Here is a 27555-nt window from a genome sequence, read left to right on the forward strand (position 1 = left end):
TTTGCGTAAGTCTCAGGAAACATCTGAAGTGGGCAGACGTCCTTTCTGTTTGTTTACTGCAGACAGACGAGACTTTATTCTTGGGTTGTCACTCTTGGCACTCTCAGTCTTTTTCATTCTCTGTATCGTTTGTTTGTAAATTCTGTTCCAGTTCCAGGGAATCTGCAATGTTTAGCTTTGTATTTTAACACATTCAAATATGAAACAAAACCAAAGAGCCTGACATAGAAGTTTGTAAAAATGAAAGTCCTAATTTCTATTTAAAAACCCTGCAAAACTGATTACTATTATCTTTTTAGAAAACTGTAGCTCGTATTTTCAGTATTAATGTGAACTTTCTTTTGTTTTTCCCATATACTGTAAAAACAATGGGTTATGGTGGTGTGATGTCACCCATAGAAAATGTCTTACCTCCTGCTCTAGCGAGATCAGGCAAAATCCGTTACCATTGCTTCCTGATACGGGCGCTGCCATGTTGAAACCAGTCGACATAGATTGGTCCAAGTCGCTCTGAGTCCGTATCTATGGCAACTACTGTCACCAAACAGGAGTGAGCTTATTGGTAGTCCCCACCTCTTTCCACACCTCTACCTCTTGAACGCTGCATTTCCATTGACTATGAAATCGACAGTATTTCATAGTCAATGGAATTTATTTGGGTAGTAATTTTGCCCAATGGAAACACTTTTTTTCAAATTAAATGAGTCACGTGACCAACAACTCTGCACAGGTAGATGGTTTGCATCCATTTTCTTTACCCGCTGGGGCCGCAGAGTTGCCAGAGCCAGTCCTGGCTACTGTTGGGCGAAGGAGGGATACAGCCTGGACAGGTCGCCAGCCTGCGGTTTGCTTGCTGTGCCGGCACCCGGGCGGCTGGCCGGCCGCAAACAGTGCGCCGGTGCGGGATGGAAAGGCAGCCAGCTCGAGTCTCCTAAATGCTACGATATTTTTCTTATGTTCACCGAGACAATTGTAAAATGATCCTGTAGTTTGATTCTTGTTTTTATTTTTCCACTTTTGAACTAATGTGGGTCACAGAGACACAGAAGTAGCAGCAGAAAGATGTTTTTGCAGCGCGAGACTGAATGATTCCATGGAGATGTGATTCCTGATGCTTTTGTAGAACTTTGAAAAAGAAATAAATCTGATCTCTAAATATCCTCCGTGTCTTCCATGCATTAATGAGTCAAATAAAATAAAAATAATTAAATTATAATTAAATAATCATTTAATAAGTATATAGGAATAATTATTCAATCAAATTAAATAATCAACTTTTTTACACATACAGTAATTTGAATGTATCTGCTGTAAATCACATCCGTGTTTTGAGTGACTTATGCATGTGTTTATTCGCATAATTATAATTTCATGTAAATTGTGTTTTTTTGACATTTTTATTTTCATTTTTAGAAATTTGAATACGTTTTACACATTTGTGTCACCTAAACACGGACCAGATTTAGCTTTCCCTTTATACAGTCAATAATGCGACTCTGGAGAATTGTACAAGCCGTTGAGAGAGAACCATTCCAAGATTTGAATCAATCATTTTCCATTTGATAACCTTTATTTTTAATTCTATAGTTTTTCCCTCCTGGTTCATCCGCATTGAGCCTGAGAGACGGGGGGAAATCTTTATTTTTCATTTGTTTTAAAATAATTGCAAAATGAGAAGGAAAAGACCTTCATGGATGAAATCTGTCGCCCCGGGGGTCAGTGATGCATCCACAGCAGAGTGGGAAAGGTTTTTTTTTTTATTTCATTTAATTTTATTATGTATTGATTTCTTGGGGTAAAGGATTTATTTATATATTTATTAATTCAATTTGTTTTCTTTATTTCCTTTTTGGGTCGGCGGTGGGCGCCCTGGGAGGGGAGCCGGTTTAGCTCGTGCTGGTTTGCAGCGCCTTCCGTCCGTGAAACCAGGGTTCAAATCCGGGCTGCTCCCTATTCCCTTCTCTGCTTCTGTGCCGGTCAGGTTACGTCAGGAAGGGCATCCGGCGTAAAACATTGCCAAGTTAACCCTGCGACTCATCCTCGACAGAGAGGTTGTTTCGCTGTGGTGACCCCTGATGGGAAAAGCTGAAAGAGAAAGAGGTGGGCGCCCTGGGAGAGGGGGCAAAGTGCCAGTCCCTCAGGAATGTCAGTGGCATGAGTGTTGGTGGTGGACCTCCTGCACATCAGTTGCAGCGCTGGGGCCCTCCCTTACTGACTGTCTTTCTGGCTTGGCCTCTGTCTGCGGCTGGCTGGTCGCCTCCTTGCTGCCTGCTCGCCCTGGGAAGTGAGGCGCCTACTGCGGCTGGCGGGGGGGGGACTGTCACTCAGTGGCAGACCCATACGCCCGCTCCTTCCTTTCTGGGAAATGGAGTCTCGTTGGGGTCACTTCAGCACCCACCCTCCATTCCAGTTTTACTCTTATATTGGACACCTTGACTCATTGGGCCTTGTGGGGGTGGCCTGGTGGAGGGGGGCACGATTAAATCTCTGTCCGGTTTGCCCCCAATTTTAACTTTCACTTTAGACACCACACAATGCATGTTGGCACCACACACACAACACACAAAGGGAACCCGGGGTGGGGGGGCTCTGCTGTTTAGCAGCAGTGGTGTCCTCCACCCCACTGGAGACCTCGCCTTTTACCTGCAACACACACTGCACACCCACACCACAGTACATTGGTTGGATTGGGGAGGGGCAGCTGGTCTTCACCCGCCTGGCTCCTCTCCGGCAGTTAGGGAAAAACAAAAAACAAATCTGTCAATCATTTAATTGATTGGTCAGTTAATAACTTGAATAACTTGCGATAAAGAAAAAATATCTTAAAGATAGTTAAGAAGAAGGTATCCGAGCAAGAATGGTTATTCTGACAAATAAAATGACTAAGTAGTAAAAATCGCATGAATTTCTAGATCCATGGGATTTTGAGAGAGGGGAGGGATTGAGATCCCCATTGTTTTTACAGTCTTTTTTTTCCTGTAACGTCGGCAGCACCTGCTGGTTAAACGTTGAAGCATATCCCTTCTCTCACCGTCACGCCCCAGTGACCTGAATAAACCAGAGTTCCCCCAAACCTCTCTCACCAAGACACCCTTGAGGAGAAAGTCCAGATGAAGTCAGTGCAGCCTTTTTCCCATCTGTCAATCAAAGCTGATTAATGCATCGAAAAGCTTTTATTGGATGAATCATCGTTTGATTGCTTGAGAGCAGAAATGAATTTGGATGCTCTTTATTTAAAGCCGTATATGGAACAAGGTTAAGGCCTTTAGAATGTCCCATCCTGATAAACAGTGGGATGAACTAAACAGACATTACCCTGAGGTACCAGTAGCGTGCGGTGTTTTGTATGCTCCACCCCCACAGTACCGTTTGCAGACGCATTTGCCACCAGGTGGGATTCATCTTTCATGAGGTAAATTGCTTCAACCTGGGGCTCAGCCCCTCTACCTTCTTGTGGCATGCAGCTGTGGGCTGCTCAGTGGTGCAGTGGTTAGGACTTTCGTCTCGCAACTGGTTCAAATCCCAGCTTTTTTTTCCCTGTTCATGTTTGGATTTTGCTCCAGCTTCCTCAAGGCATCCATCATAGATTACCTGGTGATTTTAGGAGGGAATGTCAGAGTGGGGGGCTTGTTGGTGTTTGCCCAACAGTAGCTGGGATAGGCTCCAGCAAACCCGTCACCCCAAAAGGGATTAAGCAGCTGTGGAAGATGGATGGATGACACACATGGGTTACTTTGGCAGTCCAAAGTAGAGGGCTGCATTGGGATTGGGTCCCGCCGGGTCCCACGGGACCCAACACAAACCTCGCGGGATTGGGCGGTTTGAATTGTGCTGCGGGCGGGAGTGGGTGGCAAAAAAAAAACCTGCGGGATCAGTGTTGCCATGAATATCTCATGAATATATAATAGCGGACTACGTTAGGCTGTGCGGCTGTTGGAGTCTTATGTACTGAAGCTCCATTAAACGCACCAGTTAGAGACGCCTAATGGCCTCTGTCATCTAACCTGTTGTTGGGGGTGTGCAACGCCCTGCCCCGCCTCTTAGAAATTGTGTTCTTTAAAGCCTGATACCGCGGTCGCGTGTGGGCGGAGCTACCTGCTAATGTTATGGTCTGATCACTACATGGAGTGGTGTGTTTATCAATGCATGGTAGACACGAAGAATGTGGAGAGATCAGATTTATTATTATGAAGAGTTCTGCATGGTAATCATGTTTCCATGTTTGAGTTCATGAGATCAATCCAGAAAAGTCTCTGCTTCAGCTCCCGCAGTAAAAGCTGCGTCCAAATCTGACGCCCGTGTTTCCATCTCTCTGACAGAGTTTGAAGTCAAAGCCCCTCCCCCGCCTCTTTACCTGCTTATTCCCCCCTACCTGTTCCCCTTTTGCAGCTGAGAGTTGTTTTTCCCTGCGCTCCTCAGTCTGTTTTACACAGAGAGCACAAAATACGGTCATCGTAGGTTGACACGATAGTCGGGGCGCTCTAGCGCAGCACAAGGATGAAAGAGCTGGGACTCTATCTGGCAACTCTGCGCGGGATAAGGAAGGAGCAGGTTGCCTGGCAGGGACATGATGTCAATTGATGAAGCAGAAAAGCACCACAAACGAGGTTCATCGTTAGACACACATGGTGTTCAGATCTGTGTGCTGATGCCCCACTGAGGAGCAAAACAGCAAAAACTGGAAAAGGCTTGAAGCTAAAAAAAAGTATTTTTCCGTCAGGAAAAAAGTGATTCATAGATTTTCAGCTCTGTTGAACCATTACAATTTTTTTTTCCTCCATAAATTCAAATGACTTTGACTTGCGTCTTTACCACTTCTGAGAAAGTTTTTTTCTTTTAGAGAGAAAGATGGTCCTCCTGTTTTTCTCTCTTTTCTGTGTTTCAAATGTTTTAAAAAATACAAGAAACTGAAAGAATGAAGCAGACAGTAGACACATTCACCTGCTTTTGCAGCTTTAGCTATACTCATCCGAAAACCCTAACCTTAATCCAACTACTATTATAAATGTAGTTATTTAATATAAACCCCACCGGTGGGGTCAGATGGGGCCTGGGTATGGAGTTAGCCCTGACTCCCCCTCCTGGTGGAAGGTGGGGTCCAAAGGTTTATCCTTTCCTAACTACACTCATCTATAGGACGCTGTTTTTCCCAGGTATCGGTGGAAACCTGGTGGCCATTCAGTCCAGCAGGATATCCACCCATCTTCATTTCCACTGCGCTCCTGGGGAGGTTCCTGATGAGGCGAAAGGTTGTTACTACCCCTGCCGCACGTTCTGTGGCACAGGTCAGTACCAGCTACCCTGCACCTTGGCGAGCCTAAACATTTTGAAGTTGAGCGGTAATGCTGTCAGAAACCTAACTAGAAACCTCCTAAACTGGAGCATAATACCTGGCTGCCTCATTTAATGTGCAGCCTCTGCTCTGAAAAGCTAAGAACAATATGTGACTAAAACTGGTCTCTGTCATGCATTGAACTATTTATCCCTTGTCTAGAAAGAATCTGTTTGTTATAGTGAATGAACAAGCCCAAGTTCTGCGTTAACATCTCTGTCTTGTTTACGACCTGTCAGGAGCAAACCATCGCTCTGCTCAGGTGCTGCTTTTCTTGGTAATTCCCGGTCACCCGATCTTCCTGTATACAATACACCTGATGAAGAGCGGCCACACCACCCTGACCCCCATCTTCATGTCTGTCTACCTGGCTGCTGCCCTGCTGCAGGTGAGCTTCGATGTCCAGTCTTAACCGAGAACTCATTAGCATGTAGTTTTGCCACAAACGATTCTATTGAATGAGTTTAGTTTACTTCCTGCTTCCCCAAAGCTGCTGAATTCTGCTGAATTCATCTGCAGAATTTCCTTCAGGATGATTTACGGGTGGATGCATTTGCTGCAGCATTACCTATCACAACATTTGCTTGCTAGTCATTATTCTTTGTACTTGGGGGCCATGGGTCATATGTTTTAACAGAGGGGAGTGGGAAGGGTGGGCTGGGTTTTTACTGTAATATTTTGTGTTTTCTGTTTTTAATGTTAAAGCGCTTCGAGATGCACAAAATGCATGAGAAGCTCTATTTTATAAATAAAGTTTGATTTGATTTGATTTGCTGGAGCAACAGAAGCGCAGAGCTGAGGAAAGTTTCCCGTTTTCTGTGTTCCATCAGCATGTAATGCCATTTGAAAATCCCCTGCAGTCCTTGCTTTTAGGACAGAACACTAACATCCAAAATTATGGTAGAGACTCGTGCTTACATCAGCTGCTCTTAGTGACGAGAACCTTCAGGAAGACGGCTTACATGCGTGTAACTGCTCTCATTGGATTATTGTTGCCAAAAGCTCATGTTGCAGATACATATTCAGGGTGGAAGAGACAGAGGAGTCCTCATCTATTCTGATGCTTTCATGACTGTGTATCAGTGAACGGTGTCAGCTCAGTAAAAATGTCTTCTTATGTGTTCGTTTGTGTTCAGCCTGTACAGTTCAGAGCCTGTTTCTTTTAAAGGAGGTCAGAGGTCACGACGGGGCATCTAGATTATGCAGCAAATTGTAATTATTGTGTTTGTACCTCAATATTATCTTGTCCTCTTTAGATTTATTATTTAGGAAATACCTAGTCATAACCATAAATATGTCTCATATTGTTTATCATGCTATGTTGAAGGAAGACATATGGAAGCAAGTGTCGGTTCATTCTTGGCCTGTTGTGGTCACAGGTGGAGGTGAATCCTTCATTTCCCTCCATCATCCCCAGGTTTTCATTGGCGTTGCCCCTCTGGTTCATTTTGGACCCAATAGCAGCGGAAATATTGGACGTTATTGATCATGGAAATACAGGAAGACATTATGGTTGCTATGAGTGTGGGGGTGGGGGGCAGCAGCTCTGGTCTGGTTTTCGCAGCAAGAACTGACGCTGTGGCAACTGTTTCATCTCATTTATAAAAGGTTTAGATAAATCCACCCATCAATTACCCCTTGTTTGTGATGAATCGCCTAGAGTAGCAGCTTCAGCAAGGATGCACAGACCTCCTCCAGCTCTTTGGGGGGGAGTACAAAGGTATAGTTCTATGATGCTCCCCTTTGTCCAGGGTCTGCCATGGAACCCCCTTTTTGGTTAGATACGTCTACAAGGCCTATTAGGGCTTTGTTCCTGGCTCCTTTTTTAATATTTTGCTCTCAGTTTTAAAGTTGGAGGCCCCCCACTGTGCATAAAAAATGTTATTTCGCACTCGTACCTGTGAACTCTTTGTTCACAACCACAGCTTTCTGCCAAAGGTAATGAGAGCTTCGCCTTCTGACGAGGCCCTCTGCACCACAAGGGACCGCTCAAGCGTCCGTCATACTGTGGAGCTCACCTGTCTCAATCCTAAACCTAAACATTCGAATGACTGCATCATATGTGGAAGAAATTCATCAACAGAAACTGCTCATTTTTATGTTTTAATAACAAGCTATTTATAGTGAAAGCTGCGGAAAATGAGGCGGAATGATAGACGGTGCAGATCTCACAGTGACGCACATTCAGGCAGTCTGTGGTCACAGTGGTGTGAACAAAGAAATCAGTGCAAGGCATCATAAAACACTTTGGAAAACACACAACAGCATCTTTGAAGACAGGAAACTCAATCTCAGGACCTTTAAACGTGAATGGGGATTACAACTCTCCGATTTTTTATGCAAATTTGAATGTCCTTGGGTCATTAAAGGCTCTTTCAGCAAACATGACCATCTTTAACGCTCAGATCTCATAACAGAGTCAAGGCTGGTTGTCAGATTTTTATCAGCGTAATCTGCGCAGATGAGGAATCAACATCTGAGGAATCAACATCTGAGGAGCAGCTTTTATCTCATCTGTTAAATCAAGCCGCCTCCCCTGAAACAGAAAAAGACATGATCAATGTTCCATCAAAGCATTTGAGGGCGGTGTGCATCACAGCACAGATGAAGTCTCAACATCTGGTTGATGGATCTGCATCACAAACAAGCTGCTGACTTATCTGGACTCCTCTTCATCTAGACACACCTGTTTACTCAAAGGTAGATAAAGATGCTCTCTGAGAGGCAGGACGCTGTTGGGTTTGGGGTGAAAGGGGTTTTAAATAAGAGCCAGGAGAATAGAAGGACAAACAATTAAGATGGAGAAGATGTTGTTTAGCAGAGACACAAGATCAGTAAAGGTTAATTTGGGAACGTGGTGATGTAAAAGTCCCAGCAGCTGAGACCCACAGAGGAAATGGGACTAAAACTGGTCTTTCTTCTTAGAATGGATGTGTAACGTTCCCAACGTTTAGCCAGATGACATTGTCTTGAAGTTTAGATGAGGCATTTGGACTGAAAATCTTCCTTGAAACCTTCTTAACAGAAAGAACAGCAAGACTGCAAAAAAAGAAAAAAAGTCTGCAACTTCCTGAATGTTTTTGGAAAAATATTCCCCCGTAGACTACACGCTGGCACAGTGGTTAGCGCTCTTGCCTCACAGTGGAGTTTGCATGTTCTCCCCGTGCATGCATGGGTTTTCTCCAGGGGAATCCGGCTTCCTCCCACCATCCCAAAACATGCTTCATAGGTTATTTGGTTACCTTAAAAATGTGTCCCTAGGTGTGAGTGTATATGGCTCTGGGCTTTGTGGCCTTGCGACAGACTGGTGACCTGTCAAGGATGTTCCCTGCCTTTGCCCATGAGTGGCCGTGATAGGCTCCGGCATCCCCGTGACCCCGAAAGGGACAAAACGGGTTGGGAAGATGAATGATGAATGAATGAATTCCCTCTTACTTGTGTGGGTTAGAGACCTGGGACATCTGCAGATCCGCAAAATCCAAGCATACGGAGAACCAAAGTCATGCATGTCTTTCACAGTCATGCAGGTCTATTCACAGTCATGCATGTCTTTTACAGTCATACAGGTCTTTTAGGCCCCATTTACACTGCATGGTTCAAGTGACCCAATTCCGATTTTTTTCCTCTCACGTGGCACAGATCGGATATGACCTGTTAACGTGTAAACACGACAAAAGCGCATGGATTCCGATTTTCTCAGATCGGAAACAGGACTCATTCATATGTGGAAATGAATCAAATACGAATCGGATAGGTGCATTTGCGTGTGCCATGTAAGCAGACAAATCGGATATTTTCCAGTAAATGCGAGTCGTACGTCAGTGACGTAAACTCAGGACACCACCAACTGAGATCACATGACTTCTTATAGGTGCTTTTGTGCGCCAATTTTAGTGTTTGAGGACAGCTGGAGCTCCATCAGCGTGGTACCTTTCAGCCTCAGGCTTCGTTATTTCCAGTCCGGTCCCGGTCGGGACGCAAACTGTAACTAATCCGACGACAAAGCTAGTCCTGGGGAAGTTTCGACAAACTGTCGGCATTCGAAGGAGGTCAGCGGAAGGCGGAAAAGCTGCTACTTAGTCCTCAGAACCTATAAGTTTGATAGTTTCAGCATTGTATAGTGTAAATGCAAAAATCGGATACGGGTCACTTTTAAAAGATGATGTAAGCGGGTTGTCAAAAAAATCTGATATAGTCAGGAAATCGGATTTGGGCATCAAGACCTGCAATGTAAATGCAGCCTTACAGTCATGCAAGTCTTTTACAGTCATGCAGGTTTTTAATAATAATAATAATAATAATAATGGATTGGATTTATCTGCGCTTTTCCAGACGCTCAAAGCGCTTACAATGTGTCCAATGCTTACAATGTGTTATTCATTCACTCATCATTCATACTTGGTGATGGTTTTACAGTCATGCATGTCTCCATACAATCATGCATGTCTCCATACAGTCATGCATGTCTCCATACAGTCATGCATGTCTCCATACAGTCATGCATGTCTCCATACAGTCATGCATGTCTCCATACAGTCATGCATGTCTCCATACAATCATGCAGGTCTCCATACAGTCATGCATGTCTCCATACAGTCATGCATGTCTCCATACAGTCATGCATGTCTCCATACAGTCATGCATGTCTCCATACAGTCATGCATGTCTCCATACAGTCATGCAGGTCTCCATACAGTCATCCATGTCTTCATACAGTCATGCATGTCTCCATACAATCATGCAGGTCTCCAAACAGTCATGCAGGTCTCCATACAGTCATGCAGGTCTCCATACAATCATGCATGTCTCCATACAGTCATGCATGTCTCCATACAATCATGCATGTCTCCATACAATCATGCAGGTCTCCATACAGTCATGCAGGTCTCCAAACAGTCATGCCGGTCTCCATACAATCATGCATGTCTCCATACAGTCATGCATGTCTCCATACAGTCATGCATGTCTCCATACAGTCATGCATGTCTCCATACAGTCATGCAGGTCTCCATACAGTCATGCAGGTCTTTTACAGTCATGCTGGTCTTTTCACACGCATTCATACAGTACACACCACAACTTCACATTCAAATGAGAAGGTGTGTCCAAACTTTTGGTCAGTACTGTCGATGGACAGCTCTCTCAACACCATCAAAAAACAAACCCTGAGATTTTTCAGCACAGGCTGTCATCCTTCACTCTCTGCTTGACTTAAAGTAAACAGTGTTTTTCATGCTGTGCTTAACCTGAACAGCTCATTTCACTTTTAATTGAAGGAGTTGTCATCTGTAATAAGCTCCGCTCCTCTGTGGCTGCTCTTCCTCTTATGTGGGGACAAAGCCCTCAGCCTTCCATCTGCTGCTGGGTTTCTGACTGCTTCTGCTGTTTAGTATTTATGCTCTTTTGAACAACAGTTTGATTGATAGAAAAATAAAAAGTTTTCCTTCAAGTTCCCTAAAGGAAATACCATTTGATAGTTCCTGTTTTCCCAGTTGTCCGTTTCCAGGTAATTAGTGTAGGGAAAGCCAATGAAACATCTCAGGACTTGCTTGTTTCAGAACCATCAAAATAGCTGTTATTACATCTATTTCAGGGGAAACAAAACAAGTCTGCAGTTTTGTTTATGGCAGCGTGTAACCACAGGCTGCATGAGAGCCGTCTCAGCCGTGTCATTAACCAAACCTTTGAGTTTTCCGTGACAGTAATCTCTCCACTTTGGTCCTTGTTTATGTGGATATTTAATTACAAAAAGTTTTCCTGAAGTTCAGAGGGGTGCAAAGATTAACCCAACACTTCCACTCAAGTCCCAAAAATAGTCTCTTATACTAAAAACTCTGAAAAAAGTCCTTTAATTGAGAACCTTGCTCAACTTTAGCATCACCTTATTCAAATGAAAAAAAAATAGAAACCCGTCTGGAACTCAGACACAAACTTTATACCAGTTTTGAATATTCAAGTAGGTTTGAATGTGGAAGCGGGCTGTTTCTAGCTTCAGTGGCTGCTGAACAGCTGGAACTGGGGCTCCAGGTTCTGATTACCTGAGCGCTCCTGATCAGGTAAATCACCAACAAGCAAAAGAGGAGTTAGTTGAAAAACCAGCATAGCATCCTTCAACTGCTAGTTTTAAATGTTAGTATTTTATTTAGTGTAACTAGTCAAAGTCTTCTGCCTACAATCATTTTAGCCACATTTTTTACGTTTAGTTCAGCTTTAGTTGATCAAAACAAGATACCTTTTTCCATCTCGTATATATGTGGGAGGCAGCGGTTCAGACGCTTCCTGAGGTTTGTGCTGGTCGCTCTGTTTGTTTGTTTGTGGCATATTTATGCAGGTGTGTTGGATTTTACAGAAGGGACTTCTCTGAGAACAACTTGGAAAAAAGGTTCATTTTAATTAGACTGAGTGATAAAATCTAAATTTACTTTTGTTTGAGTTTCACATTTATGTTCAGATATGAAGGAAAAAATCTATTAATTTTATAGCTAATTATACATTCTATTATAGTTTTTTCTCTGTGTGTTTGTCACAAAAACTGGTCGACCACACTTAGTCTGCAGACAAACACTGGCTGGAGGTGAGGGAACATGTCTGTAGGGCTTATCCTGTTCAACGATGGAGTGGCAGGCACAGCTTAGGGTTTGAACCCAGTTGGTTAAATGACCACAGCTGGGTTCTGCTTGAAGGCCATCTGGGTTGAACCTCTGAAGAAGATTGTTCCCTGCAGGACCTGTTGACGGCTTCATTCTGAACCTCCTCTCTTCCAGGTGCTGCTGCTTTTAAGCATAGCAGATTGGATGGTTCACTCAATGTGGCGGAACGGCAAAGATCCGGACAGCTTCTCCATCCCGTACCTGACGGCTCTGGGTGACCTGCTGGGCACGGCGCTGCTAGCTCTCAGCTTCCACTTCCTGTGGCTCATAGGGGACCAGGACGGCGATGTGGGCGACTGAAATGGCCTTCAGCAGTAAACTGCAGTAACAACGGAAGCCTGACCTTCTGGTGTCCAGCTTCTGACTCTATGGGATTGTTAAGCCTCAGTCTTACTGACCAAAAGATTTCTAACCAGATAAACACAAACTTTTTCAGCTCAAGATAACCATTATCTCAGCTTTTTTTTTTTTTATCTCCTCTATATGATGCATATGATTTACACCAAAGTGCCTCAGGATTTCCTGAATACCGGTTATTAGTTCAAAGCTGGTTTTGGACAGGACACCGCACTCCTGCGGTCCAGCTGGTCCTGTCTGCCAGATGAAGGTCGTCTTTGGAGAAAACACCCATGGATTATATGAAAACAGTTAGGAGACATAGAAACACAGCAGGTGTTTCAAACCAATTTAAGAAATTACTCTCAGCTCACTTTAATGCAGTCAACTCTGAAGGAAGATTATTAATGAAAACAACAAAAACAGTTAATGTAAGCAGGTTTTCTATTGATGATCCGGGCCAGAGGTGATCCAAACACAGCCCTTCGTTCATATTCAAAGCAGGGTGATAGCATTTGGACCATAACAAGTAAAATTCTCCTAAAAGTCCATCAATCACAGATAAATATTTATTTTCACTAATGATTTCCATGATAAATGGTCAAAATGATCTGGAAGTGACACATCAGACCGCCATCCAACGGGATCATCAGTCTCCCTGTTCTTTGGAAGTCTTAAGGACAAAGCTGTAATGGACCTCCACTGCGTCAGCTGGAGCCAGCTACCATCAAAGCAGAAGCAAACGCCGCTTAAAGGCCAGAATGGTCACAACGTTTTGACCAAAGTAGATGCATTTGCTCAAAGCCTCAGGACAAAAATAATAAGAAGAAATAAAGACCAAACGATTTTTACTGATGGAAGTAAAATTAAAAAAGACCTGTGCCGGTTGGTCCGAAGCCCTGATAAAATATAGGGTTGTATCAGGAAGGGCATACGGCGTAAAAACATCTGCCAAACCACCTGTGTGAATCAGTGAAAGCTGATTGGGTGTGGAGATCCCTAATGGGATAAGATGACTTTTATATTAAGAGAAAAAGATGGTTTTAACTATGTCATATTTAGATCAAATGACATAAATGATGAAACTTTGTCCTAAATCAATAACATAATCTGTAAAGTCTGATATAAGCAAATCCTAGACATTTATGGATCCTTGTGGGCCATTTTATAAACCTAATTTTAATCAGATTTGAAGGATGCTGGGAGCTCTCTTTTCACAGCAGTCCTGTCAGCACTTATGTCTTCCAGACTGAACATGGGATTGTCAAAGCTTTTTTTGGAAGTGTGAAGGTTTACTGTATGTTTCTTGTCAATGTCTCATTGTTGATTTACAATGCAACACAAATGTGTATGTTTGTGAGAAAACTATATAACTGTTGAAGGACTATTCTGCAAAATGGGGTGGGGGGTGGGGCTTGCCTTACCAAGAAAATATTTCCTTTTTAAATACATTTAATATTAATAAAAAATTAAGACTCTAATGTTTTGTAATCTTTCTACACATCACAAATTAATCTTAGAGGTGTCCTTGAGAAACTTTGGAAATAAGACTTGATGTTACCTGAGGTTCAGGTCAGTGCCTCGGTTCAGGGAGGTAAAAGGTGCAGCCTAACAGTAACTGAGTGTGGGTTTAGGTACATTCCACATCTCTTGTGGTTAAAGTTGGCTGTAATGTTCATAGATGTTCCCTCCAGCTATGACCTTTCTTGAACTATTGCAATTTTAACATTATTGATAGAAGCAATAAATGGAGGTTTTATCTGTGATGCCATGGCACACCCACACACCATTTTTTCTAACAGGGTCAATTTGGACCTTTCTAGGTCTCTATTCAGTGCTAAAATTCTTTCTACAGTTTTCTGACTGAGTATACTACCTCAGCAACCATGAACCTAAATCCCCACACTTCAATACTACTATGATGCATAAGTCATCTAGACAGGTAAATGACGTGGAATGACAGCCTTGCTATTCACTTATGAATCTCCTCTGCAAAAGCCTGAAGTGTTGCAGAAAACAATTGATGTTTCCTCCATGAAATAACTTAGCAGGTTTTGCAAATATTCATGTGGGCTGACAGTCAAAGTCAATCTGGCAGTGGAAAACTAAATCTGAAGGTACAACAAGTCATAAAAAATAGCTGTATGGCTCAGTTGGTTAAGTGAAACCAGGGTACAATTCCCAGGGTGCCCAATGACCTTGGCCAAGACCCTTCATGCTACCCAGGGGCCAAAATGACCTTCATGCTACTGCTTATATGTAGTCACAAGGGGGCCTAAGTCCCTGGGTCCCCCTATGCCAGCATGGATAAAATCCAGGGCTCTGTGAAACCATCTGTGGGAATCAGTGAAAGTAAAATCAGTGAAGGTATATGTCAAAAGGTGATCAACACCAAACAGACCAATAAAGCAGATAACACAGAGATCTGACTGTCCTCTAATGTCCTCCCATGAGTCTTTGTTAATTCAAGCTCAAGGTATGTAAAAATCCCTTCACTTTTCAAATACCAGACCCATTAACCCAGGGGGTGTCAAGCTCATTTTGGTTCGGGGGCCACATTCAGCCCGTCCGATCTCAAGTGGGCTGGACCATAACATAAAAGCAAAATAACAGCTTTGTTTTAGTTTTTTTTACTCAATTTGAAAAATGCCTCAACCAACATAGTAGCCTAATCACTTGGGGCCAATGGATCTTGAATAAAATTAATTTCAATTAAAAAAAAGTTGGTCTATTTAATTTTATACAGACTGAATATTTTACATCTGACACTGAAGCAATCCAGAAACTTTTCTATATGTTAAGTCTCTTAGTGGTGCTGAATGTTATATTCTTTGAACACTGCAACCTGTTGATGACATGACAAGCATGGGGGTTTTGCATTCAGCTTAGTGAAAGAAAAAAAAACTGTCCATTTTTCCTGGAAATCTCTTCACTCCACTTCACTTTTTGACAACATTTTGGTCATTAGGGTGTTGCTACTGATCATCCTTATAGCAAGATAACAGCGGTAAGGCTCATAGGGAACCAAAGTGCATCTTAGCCAGACGCAGAGCTGTTAGCTTTCACTTTTGGCACATGCAGAGATATGCTGTTTCACCTGTTTTGCCTTTCCTTTGCTCCCCCTAGTGGCGGAATTGCGCATTTCGGTTATTAAATCATAACTCGCCACAGGAATGGACTATAAACTTGCTTTCTTTTTTAACCATCCTTATGATTTTTACTCTTCATGTGTGGGCCGGACTTAACCACCTGGCGGGCCGGATACGCCCCGCGGGCTGTATGTTTGACACCCCTGCATTAACCCCTGTGCATGATCTTTGCAGTTATTCCCTATAGTTGACCCCTTCAGACTTGATGCTGGAGCAGCACAAGTTACTTTGACTTTTTCTGGACAGAACCAGTTCTCATGAGAGCAATTCTGCCTTCTAACATCAGAATCCTCTGAAATAAAAGAAAGACTTAGCCAAACCTGTTTAGTTTTTTTTTTTTTTTTTGACAAGGTGATGATGTTAGATAATGCGGTAAGATAAAAAGTCCAGCCATAGTGAAGTACAGCGATCAGTAAAGTCCAAAACAAGAAGTCAGTAGAGACATCTGTTTGCTGGCCTGGATACTGTGACCCGCCCCACAAACACACACCATAAGGTGTCCTCCATATTTCACAGGATGCTGAGTGTACTTTGGACAGGTGAAGATGGATTGCAGTCTTACAGAGGACAGATGACTCAGCCTGAAGAGGATGCTCAGCGATCCTCAAGTGAAACACCATGCCATCCATCTTTGTTTAGACACTTATCAATCTCATTTGGCACTAGCCCTGAAACAGGGAGGGGGTGGGGTAACAGCTTTAGTCTGAGAGGAGGACACAGCTGCAGGTGTGTGTGCAAACAGCCCATAGCTGCTAATCAAATATCAACTGATATGTAATGTTTCACCTTTTCATATAGTGCCTTCTTATTTCATATATTTTTGTTACAGCCATGTTAGCACCGCACACAACCCATAGGAAAAATCTGTTGCTCATATGTTGCTTGATCTCGTCTCTTGAGATCAGTTTGAGCGTCTCATATTCGTATCATTCTGTGATCATATGCTTCTTAACTCTTGCTCCTAAGGGTCCCTTAGGAGCAAGAGTTAAGCTATAATGAGAAAAGACATCACTGAGACAAATGAGGTTGAGTTGAGATAACGGTTTGAGCAATAATTAAGAAGTGGGAGAGACGAACCTAAGACGTTCATGAGACAAATCTGAGAAGAATGAGTCCTAAAAGAGATCTCATCGTTGTCTGTCTGATGTCTCTTTCATGTCTTAATCATTTCTCTTGAATGTCTAACCAAAGCCGTTAATGAGAATGATATTTGAGATATATTTGAGAAAGAAAAGAGAATTTATTTTTATAGCAATGGTCGCCAATCCTGGTCCTCAAGGGCCACCATCCAGTAGGGTTTAGATGTTTCTTTGCTCCCCAGATGTGAATCAACAGGTGATTAACCACCTCCTGCAGAACTTGAGGAGGCAATTCAACCACTGCAGCAGATCTGTTGGAGCAGGAAAACAGCTAAAACATCCAGAACAGTGACCTTCAAGGACCAGGATGGGAGACCACTGATATACAGTAACAGTAAAAACAATACTAGAAATGTAAATGCTTTACACTTTATTTGGGCAGCACCATCATCAGTACAGCATTTGAATTGTGGTAGCAGTATTAGACACTTTTTAAAATATTAAATGCATTAAGTACATGAACCGTGGCGTACTCAATCTGGTTGACATGCTGGTCATGAATACTTCCAGATTTTAAACAACACACTGAAAAAAAACAACATTATAAAAACATAAACATAAAAACATTCTCTGAAACTTGCAGACTATCAAATCCATGAACCAATTTGAGAACAAAATTAAGATTAAAAATAAGAAAAAAGATGGAAGAGAAACCAGTCCGCATACTGTAGATCATAGCAGTGGCCTTAGAACCTGCTCTGCCCTACATTTGCTGACAAAGGCTTTCTTGAGCTTGGCCTCTTCAATTTGTTCCCAACCAGGTAGAGTGGCACATCTTAGGACATCAGCTGTAAGACAAGAACATTAAAATCTGGCATCAGTAAATTGATAATAGACCGCACATAACAAACAAAGATAACACTTCAAGCTAGAAGCAAACTGTAGTTTTATAAAAGCAGCTGCATAATGCTACCATAAGATTACGTTTCTGTCATCCCTAAAAGCAGCCACACGTCGCTTGAGAGGACATCTGTTTCAGTTAAAAAAATTTAAATGCAGCATACTATGGGCATTAACTATTTAACAAATAAGGTTCAAATCTGTTTCATTTCATTTTTCATGATACAGTCCAGATCAAACATTTAAGAAATGATCAAAAGTCTCATTTTGCATGGTGGGCTCTTAACAAGGGAAAAATAATACCCATGTCTTAATTGGGACGCTGAGGGCTGACCGTGTCAGACAGCAAACTGTGGAATAAGATATTTCAACGAATATATATTATGCTATGATTAAGAATTTTGTGGTCAATATTTTTTGGATTGTTCAGAATATTTCCATTAGTTTTTTAAATGAGAGCACTTTGGCTTAGGTCTTTGTTCTGTTTGAGACTGAAGAATTATCCCTTAGTGGTACAAAAGTAAAGATTGGAAAAAAGTCTGTTATACTTAGAAAACTTCATAAAGCCACCCTTTAAATTGTATTTTATTTCTTTTAATGTGACACAATCTTGCTATTTAAATCAAATTACCCCAAAATAAGGATTTTCAAAGCTAAATTTTAGGTTAGCCAGGGCTGCTCATTCCTGGTCCTTGGGATCCATCACCCTGACTGTTTTCCAGATCTCCAAGCCCTGCTAGCTGTTGATCAGCTCAACCAGACGTCTCCACATTCTGACTGAATGAACACACCTGGTCCAGGTAATCAGCAGCAAGCAATTCAGTGAGAGTTGGAAAACAAGCAGGCTGGTAGATCTCAAGGACCAGGGATGAGCAGCCCTGAGTTAGATTAATAAAAGATTAATTAGAATAATTAACTGCAGGTCATGATTAACTAACCACACCCAAAAATGAATCGCATGACAGCACTCATAAATATGTACCTTTGCAGAAACTCCAGGGTTGAAGCCAGCTCAGTTGGATAATGACTGTTAAAGCAGAAGTAGCTTCCGAACATCAGTCATAGTGCTGCAATGTTGTTGTGTACGATGGAGCGGTTCCAAATGAGCATGAACCTCCTTGGGGAAAAGCAAGACTGTCCTAAAGACAGAACAATGGATAAAGTAAACATGTCACTCATGTACAGTGTACAAAGACAAAACCTTTAGAATAATTTAACACTGGAAACTTTACTTACCACATACAATAACAGTTGGAGTCAACGGCACCTGCTGCAGCTGGACCTCGTCTGCATCTTCTACAAGAACATGGCATCCTCCTCATTAAAGTAGCAGAGCAGAAGAAAGCGCATCTCTTTAACATCTCATCTCTTCTGAGCAGCCACTCTGCTCTCCCCGCATCATCTGCAGCCTTTTAGAGTTTGGAAAAACGTCTTGCTTTCATCATTTCTGCAAAAAGAGTGCAAACCATTTCCTTCCTTAGTCTTGGGCCAGGTCTCTTTCCCCTCTGCACAAATTCCTCAGAAAACTTACTCCATAGAATTTCAAAGCTGTCCTCCCAGTCAATGTACGTACAGTCCTTGGCTTCTGGAAGATGTGGATGACAAACTTCTCGGTGACTATAACAAAAGTGATGATGATTGTGTTGGTGAGGTCTCAACAGATGACGATGTGCTGTTCTCTGGCGTTTGGTCTGCAACAAAAAACAAACAAACAAACAGTATAAGTGTATTAAGTTTATACTGTACTGTCAGTGTGTTACCATTCATATTCATATCCACTTCCGTGCATTACAAAAACTCATTTGTAATGTTTGACACTCACATTTCAATTTCCAGAAAGCAAGACGTTTCCGGGCTTGAACAGGTCTCAAAGCTGGCAGCAAGTCAGCCTCTTCTATGAATCGTAGATCCTCATACAACTCCATTTATTCCAATGGACTGCAAGTGTTCTTCCAGGATGTCTTTTGTGGCTCTGGTAGGACCTCCGTAATGGCAGTGTGGAGGAACATGGGTTCTGATTCACTCATTTTCACGTGTAGAATTTAGATCACCTTGAATCAGAGAGGGGGAAAAAAAACATCACGTACACACATTTTATACAGCACATAGTAAGATCTGGAAAGGTTTTTAAATATGATTTATGATTCACTAAAATCCTCGTACATATCAGTGTTGACATTTGTTGTCTTAGCTACATCTGTGCTCTCTAAACATCTCCACCACTGACAGAGGGCTGAGAACATGTTTCCCTAATATGCATACTTACATTTTCAGATTATGCTTTCTAGACCAGTGTTTTTCAACCTTTTCTGAGCCACGGCACACTTTAACCTTAAAAGAAATCCCGCGGCACACCAGCATCCAAAAATGAAAAAAAAAAAAAAGGAGAAACTCATAGTCTGTATTGATCTACAGCCCCTCCACAATCTCACATGCATTTTTGAGATAATTGTAGCAGAAAAAGCTGGAAGCTACAGCTGTTTTTTTCTCTAAAAGATGCAATAAAAGTTAAGTTAGAAGATTTAAAAACAGTTTGATGTGTGTTCGTTGGTTTCAAGACGTTTAACAACAGATCTCCGTATGCGCTGTCACTCACAACCCAATGCATCATGGGAGATGTAGTGCATAAAACGGCCGGAGATTGCTTTACGGAGCTTCATTGTTTTGTTCTCTTGTTCCACGGTCTGATACCGGATTCTGTGGAAAGGTACACCGCTAAAGACGAGCTTTAGCTGCTATTTTTTTTTTAGAACTGAGCGACTTTACGAGCTAATTCGGGACAAGGAAGTGAAGACTTTAACCACTTCTGATTGGTCAGACTGATGACATGTGATTAAGCCTTCAAGAATGATTGGTGGAGACAGTTAAAGGGACGGGACGTTTCCAAAATACAGCCGATGGTGCAGCTGAATCGCGGTACCTTATCAAAATGTCTTTAATAAAATAAAATAAACGCAAAGAAAAAGTATTTTATGATCTTTTATATTCCTAACTCCTCAGTGTTTTATCAGGGCCTGTTTGGATGAACAGCTGAAATCATGGAGATGGAAAATGTTTTTAGATCAGTTAATGAGGGCAATTTCCCACGGCACACTTGACCATCTCCCACGGCACACTAGTGTGCCGCGGCACACTAACACTGGTTGAAAAACACTGTTCTAGACATGTGAGCAGTTAATGATGACTTTACTTTAAACACATGTCCATAACCAGTTTCAAAAGATGACATGCCAGGCCAAACGTCTGCAAGATGATCTTTTAAACAAGATAAAAGCTTATACAGCGTAAAAATTGAACATACAGTGAAACTGCACATTTTGAAGTTTGCAATAATGGAAATGGTCTGTGGTGTCGTCACACTGTGAATGGGATGAACCATGCAGACCCTTAACTTAATGAAGAGCAAAATGTCTTCCAACAGTTACTTAGCACTCACGCGTTTGGAAAAATATCGAGGCTCATTCCTCCTGTAAACTCTGCACTGCAAATAACTCTTCAATGTCTCTATTTTTTATTACAAAAAGCACAAGTAAACCTTTGTAAAATGTAATAATTACTTATACAGCCAAAGCCACCGCGAGTAGCCCAGACGTCTGCATTTGGCGGAGCTAGCTTAAAACACCTTTAGCATTCAACTGAGTTCAGAGTTGGAGGAAAGAAATCGCAAACTTACCGTGCAAACTTCAAAGATTTTACTTGAATCTTTTCCAGACAAGCAAAAAAATGTTGGAGATTCATCCCACGGATTGTTAAAACGCAGAAAAAATACGACAAACGGTCGTCAAAAGTCTCTCGTTCTCTGCACTTCTCCCGCTTGCAGATTCCGGCCCGTTGGTGACGTCAACCACAGAGTTTTCCCTCCCACTGTGATCAACCAATCAGAAATCTGTGTCAAGTGAGGCTGTGATACAGTTTAAAATTCAAATCGGGTTACTCCAGGCTTCTGTTTGTTCAATATGATGCAGACTAAGATCAAGAAAAAAGAAAATATTTTCAGCTTGTAAGGCTGCATGAAGGGGGATTTTTAAAGACAAAGATAAAGTAACTCAAACTGAACCCCATAAATCTGTACCGTCCTAAAGTTGATTTATTTATTTGATTATTTTTATTTGTGTATTTTATTTGTTTCAAATGTAAGATCTATTTTTTGTTCACTTTAAGGTGATCCAAATATGATCCCAAATGTCCTTTATTTAGTTCAGACATCAATGTGTTAAATGTTTTATACCCACCAATATATAAGTGTGTGTATATGCACTTATGCGTGTATGCATGTGTGCCAGTGCATGCGTGTGTTTGTGTTTAACTAAACCTAGCACCATTAACCCAACATACATTCTTGTTCATTTATGTTTATCTAAGCAGTCAAAAAAAAGTTTATTAAATCGACACTGCAACGTTGTCTTGAAATTTCATGTTTTTTAAAAAGTTTCAAAAATATGTCTTTTGAGGACATGACCGTCTTAATGATTTAACTTTTTTTTCTTGAAATTGTAATTAAGTTATATAAATATGTAAGCAATAAACAACTTTTTTAAGTTGAACATAAATAAAATAAAAAATATTATTTTCTCGAGATGAACTGTAATGGTGTCATCATAAGACTCATTTTAGGGCTTGTACTACTCTCATTTTTCTTTTTGCTGAGACAATAAAAAAATAGGCTAAAACAAGATCTAAATTATTGAGCAACGAGAGACAGAACCATTTATGTCTTTCACTGAGACGTAACTGAGATAGGGATTTGAAGTAAGGATATCAAATTGAGACATACTTGAGCGCAACATAATATGGCTCATTTTTCTCTCAATTGAGATCTGGAGAAGAGACAGTTGTGAGAGAATTTTGAGATCTCAAACAGTGCTCACTGTGAGACTTATTTCTCAGGAGAAATGTTTGAGAAGAATGAGAAAAGCAGTTTAGTCTCAAACAGTTCTCATTTATGTCTAGGAGACGTAAATGTGACAGAAACGAGATCTCATCTTCAGTTTTGCTTTGCTATGGGAAGACAAACAGGTCTGTCCTTCATATTTGTGAACAGATAATCTGCCTTCCACCGTCTTGAAAAACTCCTGTTGTTCATCTTTCGTTTGGCTATTTTTGTGGAGGGTGAAATGAATTTGTCTGATGTGACTGGAGCATGGCTGTCACTTACTGTCAACAGAAAAAAATGAGCACTTGCTGGTTTCGACTGCGCGCCAACATACTAGCAGAGCATTGTGGGATTTATAGTATTATACTGTATACACCGCGGGCCAGCTCTAATGCACATTTGATATGATCTCACGGGCCAATTATAATGACATTGCGGGCCAAATTTGGCCCGCGGGGCTGAGTTCTAGAAGAAATAGTTTCCTCCATCAACGCCCTCAACCCCTGCAAAACACGACGCAGCAACAAACTCTGTTTTCAAAGTGCACAAGCGTTTCAAATCCAGAGTCACACAGGCGGAACCATAGGGGATGCATTCTTACTACAACAAGACTTTTCCCCATACCTCTGCTCCTAGTGAACACCAACAGTCTAACTTTGAAGCTACCAACAATAGGAATCTGAAAACACAAACATACCTCAACGCCCCAGGCATATGCTGAAGAAAATGCTTCTAATAACAACCAGGTCAGGCTTAGGATGTTATGGACTTATTTAAAACATGATTAGATCAATAGCAGCCCTGGAAGCAAGACAGTCGTTCTTGGTGCGTGATCTTATGACTTTCATCAGTTGACAATGTATACAGACTGTGAAACATCCAATGTTTTCTCTGTTTTGCTAACTTTTATGTATCTATTTTTTATTAACTTGTCGTGTCCAACAGCTGATCAGAACTGAAGGCATCTTGGGTTGGACAGATTTTACTGTTACAACAGGGGGTTAAAAATCTTTTGATGTCAGGTTTTGAATAAGCTGGACCCAAAAAGCAGACATGGATTTGGTGAGAAGTTGTGCAGTTTATTGAACATATAAATAGAGGGCTGGGTGGCAATGCTCGTGGATGGCTGATCAGGTGAAGCAGCAACTGGCAGGTGGGTAGTCAGTCCAGAGTAGTTTTTCCTGGGGGAGGTTGATGGCATAGAGGGGATCAATCCAGAAGGTGGCTGGGCTTGGCTTAATGTGGTGTGGCTTGGCTTGGCTTCATCAAGGCAACAGCAGAGATTGATGTATTCTTCCATAGAGAAGCAAACAAACTCACAATGACTGAAGGGCATGGATGAACAGATAATGGTTTGTCTGATTCAATGCAGAACAGGTGCTAATGACCCAGCCCTCAGACAGGTATGCGAGGGCGGCCCAAAATCTGACATTCTGACACAAAAGGTGTATATTTGTATAAACCTCTTTTGTAACGTAGGCCAAAATGTATTTATATTAATTATATTTGTAACCAGTTTTTGTTGGACCGGATGGAAAAGCAGAGGAGGAAAAAGGGGAAGGGAATGTTTAAGGGGGTAGGGGGTGGGGGATATGGGCACAAAAGACAGGGGGGTTAAGGAAATGGGAGGACAATCATAGAGGGGAGGGGGGGGGGGGGTAGAAACATAAAGCAACAAGTTGCTGCAAGTTTATAATCATTACTGTCAGGTGTGTGTGGGGCCTGGCCACACACACCCTCAAACATACTTGTTGGCTCCAAAAATCTTCACATACAAACATTCTAACATGTACACAATACAACTACTGTTCAAACACACATACAGACCAACGGATGTAAAACATTTTATTTGTCAGGTATACTATTCATACAACGTACCTGTGCTTGAGTGAGTGTTTATGTTCTACTGGGGTGGATGATGGAATGTAAAAAAAGAGGGAGAGACCAAGACCCCTGCCGAAGTAGCAGTGGTAGCCAGGACCCCCCAACACCTGCACGGTATAGCCGATATTGGAATCCCCCCGTTGGCAAATCACTTCTGCCACCTAGTCCAGGGCCAGCAGGATCGCCACAGCGGTCCCCAATGCCAGAGAGCAGGGAGGCACAAGAGCACATATCCAGCACAACCAATGGTAAATGGTAAATGGCGTATACTTATATAACGCTTTCTACCTTCTCACGAAGGCCCAAAGCGCTTTACAGTCACAGTCCCATTCACCCATGCACACACACATTCACAGATTCACACACTGATGGCGGCTCCGCTGCCGAACACTGGCGCCAACCTCCCACCAGAGGCAAGGTGGGGTTCAGGCCGCTGCACCACGGCCGCCAGAAGTTTAATAGGGCCCCGCTGCGCCTGGTGGCCCAGTGCAGGGGGGAGCACCCCCAGTCCCAGACCAGCAGTCCACCACCACCCAGGAGTTCTGAGCATCCCCCAACCCCAGGCACGAGCCAGGGCCTCTCAAGGGAGACCCGCCCAACGCTCCAAGCAGCCACCCACCCACCCCACGGGAAGTCTAGGAGAGAGCAAGTCAGGAGGAGCGTTGGGGGTCCGCCCATGAGGAGGGCACCCAAGAGAAGTGGGAGTCCCCAAAGAGCGTCATAAACATGGTCCGATCCAGTTTACCCCTATTGTAATTTTGGAGATTCCTAGATCTCAAGGGCAAGGATCAGAGTCTGCACCACAGGGACACGGACAACCCCAAGGCTCAGATGTGATGTGATCCCCAACTCATGGTCTTGCAAGAGAACTCAGGGATCCCTCTCCCTGCATTGAGAGAGGACCGCATGGCCCAGGAAGCCAGCACCCAAGGGACACGGCCGCCATTGCAGAGGGCCTGGTTCCAGAGATGGGGTAGGGGACAGAAGATCAGAGGTCCTACCTTCCTTGTGTAACGTAAGTATGTTTGTGTGTCTGTTTTGGACTGTATATTGTTGTGGGGTAAAGGGTGTGTGCACTAAAGGGTGCAGTTAAAATTAGCGGGTGGTTGGATGAGGAAGGAGGGTAGGTCGGGAACAGCTGCTTAACTGACCCCCGATTGGTGAAACAAGAAGTTTAAGGACTCCAGGTCTGTAGCAAACATTAGAAACTAATGACACACTGAAGAAACAGGGAGCTTCATGACAACCAAGAGCCCAGAACAACCTCCAAAAGGTTCAAAAGTCAACGCCAGTGTCAGACTGCACTGTCCACTGCTTTTTTAGCCTAAATGCACCTTAAGGACATTTTATCTTGAGGAGTGGATGTGCAGAAGCATCTTAAGGATTTAAATATTTAGTGGCTCAAATGGTTGTACAACAAAGACATTATTTGTTCCATATTAGTAAAACAAAAAAGTGAAAGTGTGTAATTTTCAGTTCAAACATTTGAATTGTCTTTTTAAATCCTTTATTTGTGTTTTCCATCACAACTTAGAAAACTGACAACTGTGAGGCACAATAACGTTTAGTTGTGTTTTACAAGCTTTCCACCAGTCAGTTCAATGAGCTTACAAAATGCCACCCTTCCTCCCAGATGGCCTGTTTTTGTATGTTTACAGATTTCTGACAAATGTTTGATTTATGAAAAAAAAAATAATTTAAAGATAGATGTCACCAAACAGGCTTTGCCACAGCTAACAGTGATTTTTTTTTACCCTAGCTGAAGTTGTCTTGACTGGAAGCTAATGCTGATTCCGTAAAATCACTAAACATAATTTTATTGTTTGGTCTTTGGAGCTTACCAGATTCACAAAAGACATAAAAACAGACCATAGAACATAACAGAAATAAATAGGTACACTCACTGGGCACTTCATCAGATCCACCTTGTTGGTACTGGAAACATTCCTCAGAGACTTTGGTCCATATTGACATGACAGCATCATGCAGCGGCTGCAGATTTGTCTGATGCAAATCTCCCGTTTCACTACATCCCAAAGGTCCTCTACTGGGTTGAGATCTTGTGATTGTGGAGGCCGTCGTCCAGTGAACTCATTGTCAATGTTCAAGAAACCAGTCTGAGAAGATTCCAGTTTTATGACATGGAGCCTTACACGGGATGGACATGGTCAGCAACAATAATTAAGTAGGCTGTGGCATTGAAATCATGCTCAGTTGGTACTAAGGGGCCCAAAGAGATATTCTTTTCCACACTATGAGACCATCACCACCAGCCTTAACCGTTTAATACAAGGAAGAATGGATCCATCCAAAGATACTGGAGACCAAATTGTAAACATCAACAAGGCTGGAAAGGACTACGGGGCAATTGCCAAGCAGCTCTGTGAAAAAGATCCACTGTAGGAGCAATTATTAGAAATTGGAAGAAGCACAACATGACTGTCAATTTCCCTCAGATTGGAGCTCCATGCAAGATCCTACCTAGTGGGGTCTCAGTAATCCTAAAAAAGGTGAGGACTCAGCCCAGTGGAGCTGATCAATGACCTGAAAAGAGCAGTGACCAGTTTCCAAGGTTACTATTGGTAATCCACTGAGACGTCACAGTTTGAAATCATGCATGGCACGGAAGGTTCGCCTGCTTAACCCTTGTGCTATCCTAGGCACTTTACCATTTGGAGTTGGACCTTTTTTCTTCAATGATTTGTGATCTTCACTGGTGTCCATGGATTACATGAAATCTTTCCACCTTTATCCACCTTTGTCATGGTAGGGAGAACACGTCAATGTAAGGGTGGGGTCATCTAAGATAGCACAAGAGTTAAAACAAATGTTTTTGAGCAAACAATGTTTAAATGCCACAAACCAAAAACAAAATTAAATGAGGTTCAACAACGCCACCTTGGGCTGGTCTGCCCAGGAAAAGACTAGAGAAAGGCAGGTGTAGGTCCTACTTTGAACCAAGGCAGAGGCTGTGTTTTTAAAAAAATATGTAATTTATTAGACCTAAGTTAAAACATGTTAAGACAAATCCTTAATAAAACAACAATCCTTAATAAAATCAGCTAAAATATTCCGGAGGGGGAGCTTACTGAGGTGGTTCAAACTACACGAAAACACAAGCAATCAACACCATTTGTTGTGAAGCACTGCACACCTGATGGGGAAAACCAAACAGCACACAGGAACCCACCACCAGACAGCAGTCCACCACCTCGGCCTCCCACCTCCTGAAACAGAAGCAATGAAATTAAAACAGAGTAAAACCTACACAATTACAAACTAAAGACAACAGGTGAACAATGGACAGGGGCGCCGGGTAAGCTGCCCAACCGCCGCCGATCAGCTGGTGGGA

At 42.4% G+C, this 27555-nt stretch overlaps 1 protein-coding gene and 1 long non-coding RNA gene across 3 annotated transcripts in view; one reads left to right on the forward strand and one right to left on the reverse strand.

The window, feature by feature from the left end:
• The window catches only part of slc41a2b (solute carrier family 41 member 2b), a 29408-nt gene extending 15609 nt beyond the window's left edge, over nt 1-13799 (forward strand). For both annotated transcript variants that reach the window (XM_020714011.3, XM_004082970.5), the window contains exons 9-11: nt 5154-5285; nt 5572-5720; nt 12097-13799. In XM_020714011.3, the coding sequence (XP_020569670.1) occupies nt 5154-5285; nt 5572-5720; nt 12097-12282 (467 nt within the window). In that variant the 3' untranslated portion in view covers nt 12283-13799. The remainder of the gene's footprint in view (nt 1-5153; nt 5286-5571; nt 5721-12096) is intronic.
• Nucleotides 13800-16961: 3162 nt separating this feature from the next.
• On the reverse strand, nt 16962-21294 carry LOC111946963 (uncharacterized). The gene is made up of 6 exons (XR_002872826.2): nt 21120-21294; nt 19269-19497; nt 18978-19137; nt 18683-18893; nt 18429-18585; nt 16962-17394 (listed from the first exon to the last, which is right to left on the reverse strand). It is a non-coding gene; the product is annotated as an uncharacterized LOC111946963 (long non-coding RNA).
• Nucleotides 21295-27555: the final 6261 nt, after the last annotated feature.

Source organism: Oryzias latipes, chromosome 23, assembly GCF_053564925.1.
Source record: "Oryzias latipes strain Hd-rR chromosome 23, Olatipes_Hd-rR_3.1".
NCBI classification, from domain to species: domain Eukaryota; kingdom Metazoa; phylum Chordata; class Actinopteri; order Beloniformes; family Adrianichthyidae; genus Oryzias; species Oryzias latipes.